This window comes from Marmota marmota, unplaced genomic scaffold (genome assembly GCF_001458135.2).
Source record: "Marmota marmota marmota unplaced genomic scaffold, marMar, whole genome shotgun sequence".
Taxonomy (NCBI): domain Eukaryota; kingdom Metazoa; phylum Chordata; class Mammalia; order Rodentia; family Sciuridae; genus Marmota; species Marmota marmota.
This window is the reverse complement of record NW_025999944.1, coordinates 2,767,295-2,785,919: the sequence shown is the minus strand read 5'-3', so window position 1 is coordinate 2,785,919 and position 18,625 is coordinate 2,767,295. Positions and strand designations below refer to the sequence as shown.

At 45.3% G+C, this 18,625-nt stretch overlaps 1 protein-coding gene across 4 annotated transcripts in view; it reads right to left on the bottom strand.

Moving 5' to 3' along the window:
- The window catches only part of Nuggc (nuclear GTPase, germinal center associated), a 45,680-nt gene that overhangs the window by 20,844 nt on the left and 6,211 nt on the right, over positions 1-18,625 (bottom strand). For all 4 annotated transcript variants that reach the window (XR_007347013.1, XR_007347012.1, XM_015499435.2 and 1 more), the window contains exons 2-10: positions 16,400-16,541; positions 13,609-13,713; positions 12,954-13,062; positions 11,350-11,572; positions 10,728-10,958; positions 9,281-9,490; positions 4,770-4,945; positions 3,291-3,309; positions 3,022-3,111 (exon numbers count right to left, since the gene is read on the bottom strand). Coding sequence is in view for 2 of the 4 variants with exons in the window: in XM_015499435.2 (XP_015354921.1) it covers positions 3,022-3,111; positions 3,291-3,309; positions 4,770-4,945; positions 9,281-9,490; positions 10,728-10,958; positions 11,350-11,572; positions 12,954-13,062; positions 13,609-13,713; positions 16,400-16,496 (1,260 nt within the window). In the remaining 2 variants the exon portion in view is untranslated. The remainder of the gene's footprint in view (positions 1-3,021; positions 3,112-3,290; positions 3,310-4,769; positions 4,946-9,280; positions 9,491-10,727; positions 10,959-11,349; positions 11,573-12,953; positions 13,063-13,608; positions 13,714-16,399; positions 16,542-18,625) is intronic.

Here is an 18,625-nt window from a genome sequence, read left to right as displayed (position 1 = left end):
AGCCAGAAGATGCCCTTCATTCTACAGGTATTCGCCAGACACCAAATGTGCCAGCCCCTTGATCTTGGACTTCCCAGTCTCCGAAGCTGTGAGAAATGCGTATCTGTGGTTTGTAAATCATCTACTCCATGGTGTTCTGTCAGAGCGGTCCAAAGAGACTAAGGAATATGTGAGTCTCAAAAGGTTTGGAGAAAGGGTATGAGAGCAGATCACCTTCAGGGAGTCCCTTTCAACTCCTTCCATCTAGCACCAGAGCGAGTACCACTCTGAATAGCAGGAGGGGAAATGTGTGTAGAACATTGTGTGTGTGTGTGTGTGTGTGTGTGTGTGTGTGTGTGTGTGAGAGAGAGAGAGAGAGAGAGAGAGAGAGAGAGAATTTCCCTCTCCTTTTCTCTTAGCCGCCCAGCTTCTGGAACAAGGAGCTGGCACAGCCCACAGCAATCCAGCTTCAGATCCGAGCATGAGGAATGCTCATGACCTTGTAACTTGCAGCCAGTGAGGGATTTTTAGTCCCTCCTCTAAGACTTCTCTGCAGCATGGAAACTTGAGCCCTTCCCTTCCTCACTCTCTTCTTCCCCCTCCTCACCTCACTGGCCCTCTTCTGATGCCTTCAGAGTCCCCATTTGATCTACAAGCTCTGTCCTTACTGTTTATAATTTTCTTTTTATAATTTAAAAACATTGACCTATAGCTACATGAATGACTGCCTTGTAGTCAGCCCACTTCTTCCTCATATTTTCTTCCTCATATTTTCTATGATTAAGATTAAATTTGCTCCAAGTGAAGGCATGCAGTACAAGCAAAAGCTTCACAATTGTTCAAACAAACATCGTGGCTGGAGTCAGGCGCAGTGGTGCACACCTGTGATCCCAGCAAAGGGAGGCTGAGGCAGGAGAATCTCAAGTTCAAGGCCAGCTTGGGCAACTTAACAGGACCTTCTCTCAAAGTAAAATAAAAAGGACTGGAGGTGTAGCTCAGTGGTAGAGCACTTGCCTAGTATGTATAAAGCCCTGGGTTCAATCCCTAGTAATGAAAAAAAGAAAAAAAAAAAGGAACGGTGGTTGGAAAATTCAGGCTTTACCTGGCCACCCAAGACGTGGGTTGCACACCTGAACTTACATCCCTCAATAAGAAATGTAGCTGCCGCAGGAGCCAAGGCACTGCTGCACAGACCTTCACTCTTGCACACTGAGTGGCCACATTTATTAGCAAAGAACTGTTAGGAACTGTGCCTTGAAGTATTTTATTTCCAGTTCCAGAAATAATATGATTAGATCCCCATAAAATGGGTATTTCTTTAATGCCAACAAGACCAGAAGATTAAGAACAGCTTTGCTGAATTATCACCTCATGAAGACTGGCATTTGATTGCTTGGCAGAAGGCTTTGGCTCAAATATGTGGCCTTATCATCCTGAACCAGAAACAAAAGCTCTGAGTTTCTTAAGTCCATGTAGTACAGGCAACATTTCCTGCCTCAATGACATTGAAGTCACAATGCAGAAAGCTATTGAATACAGAGATATTGACAGTGGTCAAATATTTTACTGTTATGGCCAGGCCATATGGGCAATGACCAAACAGATTCCGTTTTACCTTGAAACTCCACATCATGTAAGAAATGCTTCTCCCAGGAAAAGCCCCACCTCTGTATCCATCAACAGTTGCTAAGCATAACATGTTTGGCAACACAAAATGACTATTCTTATACAATGTAAAAGTGTTCTCTCTTTGGTTCTGGTTTTTCTTGAACAATGTACCCTGTCAAAGATTGTCTAGATGTTAGTAACCATTTTTTTAACTTGTACACAACTAGGGATGTTTTGGTCCACTATCTTTTCTGCTTATGATTTTAGATCTCATGATGTTTGTTTATGGTTTTGAATTCTAGCAACAGCCACTTATGCTTTAATATGATTTTGGACCTATTCTGGCAGGTTTACTGTGGTTTTTTTGTACATTTCATCTTAAAATTGGTTTAAGTTTTATAGCTGTCTGAGACTGCTATAATAAGAAGTTTTCTGTTTACAGCATTTTCGTGACAACATAGTGAAAATAAAAGGTGTACTCAAACCCTGGAAGGGGGTCGAAGTGTATAGACTTGCAGCCTATCCCTTGGCCTGCCAGCTGGTGGATCCGGACCACCAACTGGTGAATAAAGGTTCCTTCTCCTGCTTTAAGATGGACTTGGTGATTTATTGCAGTCTCACCTTAACATTACCACTGAGCCTAGAACTGAAGATTTGGTTCTGGCAAATCCATATCATCTGACATAGTTTATGGTGTTTTGTTTTGTTTTTTGTACGTTTCATCTTAAAATTGGTTTCAGTTTTATAGCTGAGACTGCATAATAAGAAGTTTTATGTTTACATAATTTTAGTGACAAAATAGCAGAAATAATTTAAGAAAACACAAAGAGTCCACAGAATGATTTTTCAAGCTGGGGAAACAGTGCTGGCCTCATCTCCCAGGACTCCCTTTACTGAGCTGTTCAAAACTACCTGCATGAAGCCAAACACAGCGACCAATGTCCACATGTTCTTACCTGTTCCCTGAGCACACCTTCCGCTATGTCTTATCCTGACTAAAGACTATTGGTTCTTTAAAATTCTGCTCAAGAGGCTGGGACATTTTCCCAGGACCACCCCTACCTACTGTCCATGTGAGTGGATATCTTTCCCGAGTTCCCACAATGCTCCATAATTTCTCCTTGAGCACCTCAAACTGGATGGGGATCCCTGACTTACCTGGGACATCTTCTCAATAGACAATGTCCTCATGCAATTTTTCCAAGAGTCATAGAGACAGATATGATTAGATCCCCATTTTATAGATGAGAAAGCAGAAGCAGAAGAGGTAATGTCATTGCCTCAGGTCACAGAGACATTGAGGAGTAGGACTGAGTTGAAGTTCAAATTGTCCACTCCAAAGTTATGACCCTGCTACCATGCAGGACCAAATATACTTCTGTTTCTCAAAATCTGGTAAAGCACAAAAATACATAGGAAGATTGGTAAACTCACCTTCAGTTTTTCCTTGAGATTTCTACTCCTCTGTTGCTTTATCATTTCATTTCTTTCCAAAACAGCCTCTCGCTGACTTTGAACAGCTTGCTAGATAGTAAAAAGAAATAAAAGCATGCAAAGAAGCCAGCATTTCCAATCGTGATGGAGGGACAGGTTGCACATTAATGGGGCCATCTTCATTTGGCCCAGTCACATCCGTATATATTAATATTATGTAGTATCAGGCATAAAAAAGTATTATTTAAAAACAACTGGTCCATACTTACATTTCCAAGCTTTCTTTCCCTGAAATAAAATCAGAAAAATGCACAATTACTGAACTTCCATCACGTGACCCAGCAGTCCTCTAACTTTCCCTGAAAGCAGTATGGTCTGCCACCTCGGTGGCTTTGTATAAGTTCCTTGGTCCAAAGGCCCCTCTTTTTTTTTTTTTTCTTTGTTTTGTTTTGTTTGATACTGGGAATTGAGCCCAGGGTTACTTAACCACTGAGCTACATCCACATCCCTTTTTTCTTTTTTTTTTCTATTTTATTTAGAGAGAGGGTCTCACTGAGTTGCTTAGTGCCTTGCTAAGGTGCTGAGGCTGGCTTGGAACTCCCAATCCTCCTGCCTCAGCCTTCTGAGCTGCTGGGATGTCTGGTGTGCGCCACCGCGCCTAGCAAAGCCCCCTCTTCTGATCTACCTCCAGCGTCCATTTGGAAAAAAGTGCCTTTATTTATCAATGCTCTTTGCGAAATTTCCTGTGACCTCCCTCCGGGTCCCAGTCACAAGGCAGTCCTCTCAGGCTAGGGTCACAGACTCTGCTTGTCCTTCTCATACAACCTTCAACCCTCTTTGAGACTGTAAGCTCAGAGATGAGGCAATCCGCAGCCCACCACGGCATTCAATAAACAGTTACTGAATCTGATTAAATTCTGTTTAGGTTTAGTGTTGGCATTGGGAAGGGGGAGCTACTCGTTGATGAGAGGAGAGTGGGAAGGAACTGCAGAGAAGAAAAATGAAGCTGAAATTCCAACAAGACCAAGTGACTTCCTGGAGCGGCAGACTTGAGTTTCAGAGGGCCTGGGGGAGATGGTGGAGGGGGCAGGCGAAGAAGCTCTTGTGAGAGCAGCGAAGCACCCACAAGGTTGCATGGTGACCACATGTCAGTGTGCCCAGGGCATTGCAGTGCACACCACCCATCCTCTGTTGGTCCACCTTTTACTCAAAGTGTCTCAATATGGAAGATAAGGTGCAGTCTCTGCAGTCACTGGGGGATCAGAGATCTGCATGCAAGCCCACCTCTGTTAATCCCCACCAGGCTCCATGCTGCTCACCTTTCATTCTTCACTGTTAGACTGTAACTCTCAGAGAACACTTTCCCTTTGGGCCAATGTTCTAAAACTTTAAGGGCCTTTTGCAGATGAGTTAAAAAATCTCAGGAGGAGAAAAATCTGAAACAGAACCTGATCCTTCAAAGCTGTATCAGGCCAGACAGTTTTACAGAATGGACTCCTAGTTGTGGGGCATCTACAAGTTCCATTTCTGTGGGGCAAGGGCCAATGCTGCACGACCCAGGGATGCCGTTTGCATACTGACTGGTGTGCGCCACCGCGCTGGAGCTGTGTAGGGGACAGCTGGCTTAGCACTAAGCCTACACCCTGGAGCTGGGTAGGGGACAGCTGGCTTAGCACTAAGCCTACACCCTGGAGCTGGGTAGGGGATCCCCAGCTGGGACCCACCTCCCCACAAGCCCAGCACTATACCTTAGATATTCCGGCAGGTGGAGCTTGTCTGTCTTGGTGACCACTAGGGCAACGTCCCTGCAGAAGCCTCGCTGGCAGGCTTTGATGCTCTCATTCAGAAGGTCTTCATGGGCTCTCCCTCCGGAAACTCTTTCTATGTCGCTGATCACCCAGATCGCTGAGCACTTATCAATGGTCTGAGGAACATGCCCACAGCAGGGGTCAGAGCATGAATGGTGGCTTGGTTCTGGAGGATGATTCCTTGGGGATCACCTGTGTCCACTCCCCAGACACCCTGCCTCCTGCCCTGTCTCTCAAGCACACCTCCCTCCTCCCTCTGCACCAGCCAGCCAGAGCTGCATGCAGGTCCCTGCTCTTTAGCTCTTGGGGCCTCTGCACTTGCCACAGCCTCTACTTAGTGTCCATTCATCCTTCAGGGCCACTCGGGACCACGGCAGATGGGCTGGCTGCCTCTCCTCAGCATCCTAGACCACCTGGACTTGCCTGCCATAGTTCCTCTCAGACAGTTACTGTGCAGGGCCAGCTCTGCCCCAAGAAGGAAAGGAGCTCTCTGTACCCTTCATCTTGGAATCCACATCACCCCAAGCTCCGTTTGGCCATTACCAGAACTTTGCAGATGTCTGTGGTATGGTTGAGTGACAGAATTCAAGAAATAGGTCCTCTCATCCCAAATCTGTCACTCACTTGCTTCATCTCAATTGTCCTCTAAGGAAAATTCAGTGCATCTATGCATCTACCCCAAACCTGTCTGTCACCTGCAGCTTCAGTGTGAGGTTTGATGGTCTCTGCATGTCTAGCATATGGCCACCATGTGGCAGCAGGAAACCAGGCACTTTAGGATTATAAATTGCAAAGGAAAGGAACACATAATACCACATCATAATAGCATAAATGCTACTTTATTAAATGTGCAACTCTCACTGACAAGCCAATGTGGGTTGCCTCTGATGCTTCTCTTGTCATATTGCTTCTCTTATCTCCATATAAATGAAAAGCTTAGCCAACTCAGGGATCAAGACAAGACAGTACTTTGCACATAAAGCTATGATAAGTTTGTGATCTGATAATTAAATCATTATTTTGCTTTATGGCAGTGGTTTTAAACTAGTGGAGATTTTGTGCCCTACAGGATATCTGGCAATGTGGGCATTACATATGCTGGGCAAGCACTCTACAAGTGAGCCACAACCCCAGCCCTGGAGACATTTTTAATTGTGACAACATGGGGTAATAGTGGGTAAAGGCTAAATGTCCTGCATGCCCACGACAGCACCCTGTGACAAAGAGTTATCTAGCTCCAAAAGACACAAAATTGAGATACATTAACCTACAGCAGGGAGTTTCAAATTCATCTTTCCCATGACCACACAGCTAGTGAGTGGTAGAATTTGAAGTGGAGAGCATGTTTCCTAACTTCCGGCTGGGGCACAACCTGTCACCCTCTCCTCGCAGGACATCCCCTCTATCCACTTCCTTTAACACCAAGCAGTTCCAGCATCCTTCCCTTGGGTCGGTAGCCAGCTCAGAGTCAGTGGACTGGAAAGAATCCCAACACATGAACTTGTTTTAAAAACAACTTCTCTGGTGGAATTCAGAGTGGGGGACTTGGAAACCCCATCTGCTTAATACACCCTACCCTGTGTCCACACCCTCTTGGCTCTACAGATTGCTGCTTTAAAAGCTTAGGTTTTATGAGTTAGACAAACCCTTGAACTAGGGAGAAGAAGACAGAGCCTGCGAGATAAAGACTACTTAGGACCCTGTGACTATGGATTCCAGCCCTTACCTATTTGTGAATTGTCTTTCATTTAAACAAGAGAAAAAAATCAATAACTGCCCCCCTCCCACTTCACAAATTATAGTCAATTTAGAGAGTTTTGAGCTCAGCGTCCATGGAGGGCAGCAACCATCCAATCAGGTGAGGAAGATGAAGGACACCAGATGGGAGCTCCTTGGGAGCAGGCCCTCTTGACCCTCGCATTCCCTATGGTTCTGATAAACCACAGGTGCTTACTAAATGTACGTTCACATGAAAGGCTATGATCTGTGACAGAATTTGAAGTGGAGAATTTGAAAAGGAGTGTACATTAACTGGGTGGCTTACACCAAGCTCCCAACTGCCAGGATTGATAAAGTCAGAGCCATGGGAGACATACACACACACACACACACACACACACACACACACACACATACAAATCTTATCTATAGAACAAGACCAACAGGACTCAGGAGTGGGTGCGATGGTACCTGCCACCCCCACTTCCATCTCCCCATGATGAATGGGCCTCGGAGGGGTTAGGTGATGTGTTGAAAGTACCCAGTTTGTAGATGGCAGACCAAGGATGTCTGAATTGGTGATGGTTTTTAGGGAAGGCAAATCTGGTAGCCAGAGAGACGTGTCCCTGTGCTCTGCTCTCCCTGAACAGGGAAATCTTCAGAAATTCCTTACGAGAAGCAATCATGAAACCGCAGGAATGCAGGGGAGCCCCGGCCAAGCAGAGCACCCTGGGAACTATCTCCCACTCCAACCAACCTCCTCAGAGCGCCTCTCCAGCCAGATCTGTGGGCTGTGATGAGTGGCCAGTGTATCTGACCACACCCCATCCAGGGAAAGGGCCTCATGGCCTCCAGTTCACTTGTCATCTGCCTGCTGTGTGCTTTACCTCTTCTAAGAGACTCCAAGGCCCTTGTGGGAAGGCTCTGCTTCTCCTTCAATCTCGTTATATTTTGCTTTCAACGTGTTAGGTGTAAACACCATACATGTTTGTGCAAAATACACAAGCAATACAGGAGTATGAGTAAAGAGTGACAGTAAACACAGAAACTGTCTGTAGCTGGAGGGGTGTATCCTCCCAGAAGGGCAGGCCCTACTGTCTGCTGTGCATTTTAAACATTACACACACACACATATAGACAGCCCTGCAGGTCCATGAGTTCCCCAACCAAGGACTCAAACACCTATGGAGGGAAAATATTCTAAAAAACTGTGGCAGGTATGGTGGTGCACAACAGATGTGGAGACAGAGGTAGGAGGATTTGAGGCCAGACAGTTTGAGGCCAGCCTAAACAACTTAAGGAGGTCTAGTCTCCCCCCCCCCAAAAAAAAGGGCTGGGGGTGTAGCTCATGGGTAGATCACTCCTAGTTTTAATCCCCAGTACCAAAAAAATATATATTCATCTTTACTGAATGTGTCATTTTCTTGTCATTATTCCCTAAAACAATACAACAACTATTTGTATTAACATTGTATAGTACCATAAGTCATCTGGAGATGATTTAAAGTATATGGACAGATGTGCGTAGATTATGTGAAAGTATTACACCATCTGATATGAGGAACTTGGAGCATCTGAGGAGTCTGGTGTCCACAGGGCATCCTGGAACCAACCCCCATGGACACTGAGGGATGAGCGTATGTGATTCTTAATATAATAGGTCATTCTCTGAGTTCTCATTCACAGAGAGAACTGTAGAATAGAGTAAGAGTTAAGAGCAGAAGCCCCCCAGGGCTAAAATCTCTGTTATGGGTGCAATTTACTTCACTTAGAACAGTGCCTGGCACAGAATAAATGTTCAGTAAATGTCCGCTGTCATTATTAGCTATGATCTTTGCCTCCTCTGGCTTAGTTTATTGCATGTGTGTGATAATAAATGAACAATGAGATACCTCAGAACACCTCAACCTCTGGTCACTAGGTGTGAGTTGCTAATTGCCCTTAAGGCTGACTCTCTGTTGGTTCTCACATCTGGAGGTGACTGAGCATTCCATTGCTGGGAACCGAGCTCCAACCCAAGCCTTTGGTGGAAGGAATGGACCTCCATCCAGACCACCGCCTTCCACCACAGCTGGCTGCACTGGGGATGGACACCTAATCTGGAGAGAATTAATCCATTAGCTGGGCAGTAACCTGTCAGATTTTTCCTCTAAGAAATTTGAGCAAAAAGACATAAAGACAGTGCTAAGCCCATGAACTTCAAGGTCATTTAGAGACAGGGGTAGGGTGGTCATTTTTGACAATGTGGATCCTAATGGCTAAGAAAACTAAGAGAAGCGGGTCTTTGTGAAGAGCCGTGGGAAGGGAGGCAGTCAGAGGAGGCCAGGCAGAGAATGACAGAGAACAGCTACTTCAAGCCTGATGGGTGTTCCTGAGGCCTGACCGTATCTCCTGAGGTCCTCTGATGTCCTTTCCATGACCCCTCTTGATCTGGTATTGCTTTAGCTGGTTTCTGTCCCTCATCAACGTGGCCGCAGCCTCTAGGTCTTCAATGAGCAGCTGTTGGGCCCTGCACCCGCTGCACTCTCTCCCTACCCCACTCTGTCTTGGATTACTCTGCTTACTCTGAGGTCTCTCTATAGCTGACTGTCCACAGACCATATAAAGTAGAATTTAATCCCAGTGAACTCATAAAATTCTCTAAGTTGGAAGTAGAATTTTTTTTTTTTTTTGGCTTAGAAAGGATGGAGGAGGTGAGGGAAGAGGAAAGAAGCTCAGTGAAAGAGAATCACCTTTTTCCACATCTCATCCCTCTTGCTGTTGAAGTCGCCTGTGCCTGGAATGTCCACCAGCACCACCCCTTCCGGAATTAGCGAGGATTTGGGGAGAGTCACTTCCACATGTTTGATCAAGGGCCAGATTCGGGTTTCAGCTGATTCTCCGTCCCCGTCTCTCCTCTGAGTCCGGATGTAGGGGTCCAGCTTGACGGACAGTTCTCCTGCCTGAGAAGGAAGGTCACAGTCACACACCAGCGTGCTCCCAGCTCTTTTCTCCTGGGTCAACTGGACACAGGTCTGTTGAAGGCCTGGCCAATGGATGTCAGGAGGCCCGTCGTCTGCTCTGCAAGGGCTTTGAAAGGTTTCATTCATTTGACTTCCAATGTGCCCATCGACTGCTTAAAATATTCTGACAGACTCATACACATTACACTTTAATTATAATACAAAAAAAAAATCTAAGGAAATTTAAATTTGTAAATATCTAAGTAGCATTAAATATTTAAGGATTTGCTTTGTTAATCAGGGGATAATTGGACATAAGATGTTAGGACGTACATAAGCAACTATTCTTATTTTGTGCAAAAATCACCAGATTTCTAAATAGAATAACAATACTTTAAGGATGAATTTTAAGAAACAAGAAAAACTAGGTTTTTAAATGCACAACTTGAATAAACTAAGTGTTGCTCCCACAAATATTTTGTTTTAATATGGAAATTAAATTTTAAAAAGTTCACATAGCACCACCCTGAGTTTTCGTCTGTCTGCCTGGGGAGGCAGTGGAGAGTGATGGGTCTAAGCCAATCAGGACAATCCTGCTTCTTGCCTCCTGTCGATCTCCCTTCAGCTAGGAAAGATCACGTGGCTCCCTTCTACATAATGAAATCAACACACAAATTTGTTGAGGGTATTTCTGGGAAAGATTTTATTTCCTGATGAAAGGGGAGAGATGGTAGGTGCCAGCTTTTCCAACTTCTTTCCACGAGGCTAGCTGTGAAGTCTAGCACTGACTTCAGTAGCGACCTTGGGACAACAAGGCAGTGAGTGTGTTGAAGGCCAAGAACTCTGCAGAGAAGCTGACCTGACACTGCTGAGCCTCTCCATCAACCCAGGACCCTGCTGCCCCCAGACTGCTTACATGAGAAGATGAATAAACCCCTATATGTTTAAGCTATCCTATATCTTTATTTTTATCATTTGCAGCTAAATAGTATCCTTAGTTAATCCTTAACTAACGATAAATGGTATTTTCTCTGCGTAAAACCTCCTCCATTCAGATGCTAAAAATTTCTATTCAACAGCCAGAATGAAAGATAACTTGGGTCATGAATAACTCTGAATCAGGCATCAATTTATTTCTAATAAAAACACTGTATCTCAGGTAAGTCCTCTAAATGGACTCACTGTTTTATTTAAGACCCGTGATAAAATGAAGAAAGCAAATCCTGAAGCTACCTACCTCTTCTGCCTTGAGAGTGATGACTCTGGAGGTGGGAATCTTCCCTTTGGGCTTTGCCCTCAGTAGCTCCTCATAGTTCTTTCTTTCTGCCCCAGTTCCATAGACCATCCTTAGCTTCCAGATGGCCTCCTCCACTGCGCCATCCCCATCCCAGGGGTCCACCTCTTCCCTGCCTGGCTCCTCTGCACTGTGCAGGAGTTTAGTCAAGTTCTTCAGCTCCTCTTTCCACTCCTGCCAAGGCAGAGCAGGGACACACCCTTGGTGACACAGGAACAGGAGGAACCATGCTACCCCGTGCAGGGCCCGGGCTGCATCATCAGGACATCTCAGATCAGCTACCATGCCCCCTGGCTGTGTGGATGAGGAAACAGGGCCCCAAGGAGAAATGGCTGGTCCCAAGTGCCACAGGGAGCTTTACAGGACCTGGCCAGAACCCATCTCACTCCACTGAGCTTTCTCATTCCACAATACGGTCTTTCCACTCAACAAAAGCATGAGCTGTGTATGCAAGGGATGTGAGACAGTGAGAAGGGAGAAAGAAGGAACAGAGAGGAGGAAGAGGGAAGGAAGGCAGGGAGTGGGGAGGAAGGATGGGAGGGAAGAGGACGGGGGACACACTTGCCTGGTCAGAGAGAAGGTGGATTTTGGCCTCATACTGCTCACAGCAGCCCGAGCGCACTTGGACGATACAAGAAGTGCAAATGCTTTCTCCAGACACGGGCAGAAACATTGCCTGCTGGATGATGGCATTGATCAGGGAGCTCTTCCCAGCCCCAGTGCTTCCAAATAAGCCAATGTAGATCGGATCCAATGATGGCTTTTCAATCAAGGTAAGAAGCCTGTTTCTGTATTAATTATAAAATGCACATTTTTATGATCATCCAGGTGTAGTGGGGAGACGATCAGAACAGAATGCAAGGAACTGAGTTCTAATCCTGGGCAAGTCACTGCATCCTCAAAATCTCTACTCTCTCCTTGGTCAAAGGAAAGTGTTATTCGCCACACAGAGTTGGCCTGGGTGGGGGTGGGGGCATGAAACTATGCAAAAATACTTGGTAAATATAATTCTATACAGATGTGAGGCACCTTGTTTGTGTTCAATAGAAATTACACATTCTTGTCCCTAATAAAACTTACACAGAGGCAAAGCAGTATTAGGAGCAACCCAGAGTCTTACTGTGTAGTGGCACCCCCTTCTCCACAGAAAATCTTAACTAAGCTTCTCCAGTTTGTAGAAGTGTGTTTGCAAATGCAAAGTGTGATAAAAAATAAAATAAAATAAAAAAGACAGATCCTTTAATAAGCTTCTCTAGTTTGTAGAAGTGTGTTTGCAAATGCAAAGTGTGATAAAAAAAATAAAATTAAATTTTAAAAAGACAGATCCTTTAATAAAGCCTCTGGCCTTGAGCTGGAGCCTCACAGAGATGTTTACATTTCTAAGATAAGAGAAGTTACCAACTGGGTTCCAAGGTAACAGCTGGCAGGGGAGAGAAGAAAGGGGAGAAGAAGCTCTCCCCTTCTCAGGGGTTGTTCTTGAAGGGTCAACTTGCCCAGTACAGTGAAAGAAAAAGCTGCTTTTATGTGATCTTCTGCAGACGGTGAACTTCTGAGCCCCTCCCCTTACATGCTGGGTATAAAGTTCTGAAACTACCTGAACTCAGGGTTCGGGGGATTGACTGATGACAGCAAAAGCTGTGCCCTCTGAACCTGGCTATAGCCAAATAAACCTGATGCCTGTTCCTTTTTTGGTGTCTTGCCTCATCTGTTCTCTGCAACAACTGAGCAGGAGAGATTGTAGCTTAGGTACCTCTCAAGCGCCTCACGTCAGTTCGCCGAGTATAGTGCGGGGCACAGGCTCAGAGTCACATAGCCTGGGGCGGATTCAGGCCCTTTTTCTTACCTACAGTTTGAGTTTACTCAGTTTACTCAGTGCATCAACCTCTCTAAGCCTCAATTTCAGTAAAATGGGAAGATCAAAATAGCTCTCCTCTTTAGAGGGTGTGAGCTTTAACATATGTAAGATACTTAACAAATCACTGACAACAGGGACAACACACTGAATGGCAACTATCAGTAGTAATGATAATGGCCCCCAGCTTCAGAAACTCCCAGGCTTCTCTGCTTAGTTTCTACTTGAAAACTTCTTTCTGTTGAGGGGGAGAAAGCACCCGAGCCTCCTAGGGAAAGGCATCAGCGCCTGAGTCAAGGGTATGGGTTTCGACTCACATGAGATACTTGACTCCGTTAGGAATGCTGTCATCCAAGAAGACACACTGCAGAAGTTTCTGGTAAGTGTTGCTCAAAACCCTTCTGGTCCGTGACTCCAATTTCTCATCTGGAATCAATAGAAATGAATTACCTGGGATACGCCTGGCAGAGATCAAGTATTAGGTCTCCAAAGGAGGAGTCTGCTGAATATTGCAGAGAAAGGGAAAGAAATGAAATGAAAAGCCATTTAAACTAGAGAGCAAGAGAGCGACCGTGGGAGATTATCACTTGATGGAGATGGCAGCGCCAATTCCGACAACTCCAGAGGGCCAGCCTCTCTGCAACTCCTAATCAGAAGCCATCTCAGGCTTTGCCACGGGCTTTAGCACCTCCTAGACTCTTTTCTCCTGTGGTCATAAAGAGACCAAAATGTAAGAACAGCATCCAAACCCCCACTAAAGCACCAGATTAACCATTTTCACGGCCTTTGTTCTAATCAGAAAGAGGTTATTTTTATACTATCACCCCGTCTTCCAGAGCAATCTGGAGACAAGCTTTCAGATGACACATCTTCATTTGAAGACCTTTCATCCTTCTCCTCTGAGCATTTGAACACAGCTGGGAAGGACAGAGCTGGGTTAAAACAAGGTACACCACAGTTTTATAAACTCACATTCCTTAAGAGCGCACTGTTCTGCTGACTGAAGGGCTCGGAATCGCTGGCCTGGGCCCGACCGGCGTCTTTTCTTCATTGGCTCTTTAAATACATCGTCTTCAGCTAGAGAGGAGCAGAGGTTACGCAGTTATAGGTACGGGGCGCGGCCTCTTTGCCTCACCTCACTCACTGCACAGGCTCTGAGGGCTAAGAGAGGACCTCTACCAGCAGCTCCGTCTGCCCATAAGCTCATTCGGAACAGGACACTGTGGCTCACCCCATGTGGTTCCTACTTCTGTCGCAGGGTTTTATTATTATTACTATTATTATTATTATTATTTTTATTTGATTCCAAAATGTAGCATCCAACATTATCTCCCCGCATGAAAAACATCAATTTGGAGGTTTTCAGAAACCAAAGTGGCTAGACATTCTTTACCAAATATCAAGTTTTAGGAAATCAACCCACTGTGGAGAGAAAATCCTAAGGCAGGGCTAAGTGTGGGTGAAGCCTTTTCAGACTAAGAAAGAAATTGATCAGAAGCAGAATGCGGGGTGGGGGGGCGGGCGGGATCATGGGCCATGTATCCAGGATAAATAATCCCCTGAGCAGCAGCTTCTTAATCTGTAAAATGAGAGAACTGATAAAAATGTGTTACAGGAGCTTTGGATGGTGCTCTCCAACATGGGTGCCTTTGAGAGGGAACATTTTCCCCTTCTTCACCTGGAGACATTAGCAGCTGCCTCCTTCCACAGTCAAGAACACACATCACAAGAGGCAAAGCTTTGTAGTTAAATCTTTGTCGTTCTGCAGACTCGCTCACTCAAGGTTTTCCCCTTGGTTACAGGTGCTAGGTTGGTAGGGCCCATAACCCAAAAGAAAGTTTAATCAAAAAGTTGTGTGTATGTGTGAGTGTGGCGGGGAGGGTTAAAAAACACCTCGGTGGTGGTGTTCACCTGGTTAGAAAGGGGATAGAATTGTTTGTAATTATCCTAGCCCAGTGCTTCTGGGGCTGGCTTGTGCCTTAGAAAAAAGCTATGGGAAGAACTGGAAGACTTTATATAAAGAGGGCTGAGGCTCCAAAACTGAATGTCACGTACAAAGGCCATTTTCCCTAAAGAATTCCACTGGGGACCCAGGGTTGGCAGCCACATCAGAAGGCCCAGCCTCTGTCCTAGGTTCCAGATGTAGGTCTCCTGGACAGCTCAGGCAGCTTCCACTGTTCAACCTTGCAAATTCCAGCACCCGTTCTGCTCACACCCCACAGAGTATTCTAGCACAGAGCCACATCCCAAATACTGTCCCTCTGCCATCTCCTGCTCAGGAAGGGACTGTTGAAAGAGCTTGTAGTTTAGACCTTGTACCTCAGACATCTCACTTCAAGAGCTTAACTGGAAGAATTCGCCCTGGTTCAGGTTAAGGACTGCATTAGAACTAAATACCAAGTGGTTGCTGGCTTGGAGGCTGGAGAGGAAGAGGCAGAGAAGAAAAGAGCATGCTGTTCAGGCACCTGGGCCAGCTGCAGGCTGAACAGCACAGTGCCAGAAAGTCTCCTCCACCTTTGTGGGAAAGAATGTAAAATGATATCCAATTTGCAACTTGGGGACTCTTTTGTGTTAGCAATGTTTCCTAGTCTCTTATCCACATGTGACAAGTGATAAGCCCATATATTCAGGGCTCTTATTTCAACTCTGTAGTGACTGGCAATTGATCTGATAACAGACCGGAAGCTTATTTATCAACTAAAGCAAGGTTAAGAAGTAGATAAAATAGCATAGTTTAAAACTCTTTTTTTTTTTATTTCCAAAGTGAAAAACTGCCTAGGAAGGAGAAAGTATTGCATCTTGGACTCATAGTATTTGCATGGATAGTATTTCCATATTGAATTATAACTTGAAATGTATGGGCCTGAACTTATATCACAGCTCTTATTATTCCCTTTAATTACTCAGGCACGCATTTGTGTTTTCCAACATTCTATATAGAGTTATCCTAGAAAAGATAGTAGAAGGGGAGGGAGACAGGACCAGGAAAAAACAAAAACAAACAAACAAACCAAAAAACCTACTGCTGCTGTTGCTTCTGTCTGCCACAAGGTGTCACATTTGAAAAGTGATCCCCAACAGTCCAACAGGAGATGCGGATTCATTGTTGCTCCAAACCATTGCCAGAGGCCTTCAGGATCTTCCAAGCAAAATGATCCCACTCCTCAATACTAAGCTCAACCAAGCGGATCCCCGAGTTGGTTCTGTTTCAGGCTCAGCCATGCTTCAGGGCTGGCCACTACCCTGCTGACCCAGAGGCTTTGCTTTCCTTTCCCCTAAGCTAATTCTTTCCACAGGAAGGAAAAAGCATTTCTCCATACATCTCAAAACACGAAGGACTATAATCCCCATTTTCTGCGCATGGAGGTTACTTCCCTGCCATCTTCTAGGAAAAGCTCTTCCTAGGGGCCCTTCATCAGTCCTCTGCATGAGAAAGGTGACAGGATTCACCCTCCAAAGTGACCTTATAGGCTACATTTCTGCTTCTAAGGATAGCTACCAACATTCCAAGGGCCCTACCTTTTCTGCTGCAAGAGAGGCTATCTTCAGAGGGTCCTAAAAGAAGGTTCTGTAACCTTTTTTTAAAAAAAGGTAGAAAACCCCACAACTGAATTGCCAGCCAAACAGTTCACTTCATCATGAATAGGCTATTTTAGTTATTGTTGAAATAATGGGCATTCATTCACTATTAAAACTTGACATGAGAAAGCGGCATCTGACTGAAGAGCAATTAGAGACGATTAGATGCAGTCTCATCCGTTACCTTTAACCAGACAACAGCAGTCTGTTCCTGTGGCTTCATCCGGGGACACCACTGCAGGTGTATTACCTGGGTGTGGCCTGGGCTCTGTTTCTGCCATCTCTTATTACGTGAAATCCTGCTTTTGTCACTTGGAAGAACCGATCTAAAAGGACGTACAAAGTACAAGGGGAAAAGCAGCAGACATTAAAAATACAAAAAGCAGAAACTAAGAATATATAGATCTGTCTATGCTTTGTTTTCCTCACTGGATTCCAAGCTCCGAAAAAGCAGTGTCCATTCTATCTTTGAATACCTCATGACACCTAGTGCAAATGACTTTTGTCTTAAATATGACAAAGGTTGATATGGGATCGTTAGTTTTCCTTCATACTTGTATCTTTGGAAGTTTAAGCTGTGATCTTTAAGACAGCCCACTCTGAATCAAGAATGAACCTCTGGAGGCTGGAAATGTGCAGGTGAAGTTCCCTGGCTTTGTGCCCCGGGCTCCAGTCAGGTGTGCCCTGACCCCTTGGGCCAGGGCTGTTCAGTCCCAGAGAGCCTCAGCAAGAATCTGGGAGGGAGGTGGCTGAACAGTGGACACTCCTGTGGAGTTTCTCTGGAGGTTACTGAGTGGGGAGGAGAGAGTTGCAGTAACTAGATTCTATGAACCTTCTTTGTTGGTTGCAGAGCAGGCTGAACAAATGTTAGCTGCAGGGTGGGCGGAACTCTTGGCCCTCACCCTCACCCGTCTGGTTCCTTATCGCTTGTTTGCCTCAAGTCTGAACATTCAATCCCACTCAAGGCTGAACACTTGATCCCCATCCATCTGGTGCAAAGGAAACCCTCATCTAGCCCCTGCCCGGTCTCACTGAGGGCAGAAGATGAGACCCTTAGCAACTATTGTATGATCCAATCACTATATGCCAACAAGGCAGCTTGCAGACCTAGAGATCTCATTAGATTTTGGCTATAAAAACTCTCCTCTCACTCCCCCCCCCTCTCTCTCTCCCTTCTCTCTTTCCCTGGTCTCTCTTTCTCTCTCTCTTTTTCTCTTCCTTCCCTGTTAATCAATAAAGATCTCTTGGTTGCTCCAAGTGTCATGGTCACTTTCCTTTCATTCTTCATCACCCCATCCCACCTCTACCACGGGACAGCCCCACTTGGAGGCTACATGCAGCACAAAGGCATGGAGTGTCTGCAGGGGAGAGAGAAGGAGGCATCTCCAGAGGAAGCACCCAGCCCATTGGCAGACAGGGCACCAGCATAGAGGGAGAGCCATGGACCCCTAGAAGCTCAGAACAGAGGGCACAGCAGCAAGTGGGTGGGAATACACTATGCTGAAGCTTCTTGGTCCCCATCCAGAGAGAACACAAGCAGGAAGCACCCAGAGTGCTTTCCATATCTGCTGTTTCTGTTGGGAGCACTCAGCCGTGTATTTTAAAACCAGAATCACTAGCCCTTCTAAACTATGCAAAATTCCTCCCGACATGACAACTTACACTCGTCAAAAAAGGCTTTAGGGAGACTGTCTCATTTGCACATTAACCCCAAATTTAAATCACAACCCATCATTTGAAACAGTCTCTTATTCTTAGTTTGGCTTGCTGATTAGAACTGGCTAAGTAGCACTTAGTGTGTTGATGGAATGTGGTCCAAACCCCTACTATGTGCAAAGTCCTGAGGAGGTAGAGCTCTTTACCTCTCTATTCTCTCCTGTAGTCTACCCTCAGGCCACCCCACACCCCTGATAGTTCTCCAGTGCAGAGCATTCCACCGAACTCCCAAACCTCTTAGCACCTGTCAGGTGCCCTTGCCCCTTCTTCTCAATGAATTTCTATTCTTCAAGATCCTGTTTTGGCATTTCCTCTGTGACATGGTGCCTGGATTCTCGACTTTCCCCTTCTAAGTCCCCACTGCCCCACAGACACCACTGTTATAATGTTGACCATGCTTTCTATATTTCTTCTCTTTATTGAGCCACCAGCTATTTGAATTCAGAGGACTGCACTTTTTTAAATACTGCATTTTTTAAAAAATACTGCATTTCTTTCAAGAAGTGCAATGACTGTCAGTAAAAGCTGAATGGCTGAATGAATGAAAAACTAATGGATCAGATTCCACACCAAAGGATGTTTAAAAGCCAAACGTTTTTGATGCGATTAGAGTTCTGCCTTAAAGAGTATAAAGCAGCAGGTAAGCAAATGGAGCAGCATTAATGGTGAAGACCATTCAAGAACTGGGAATGCT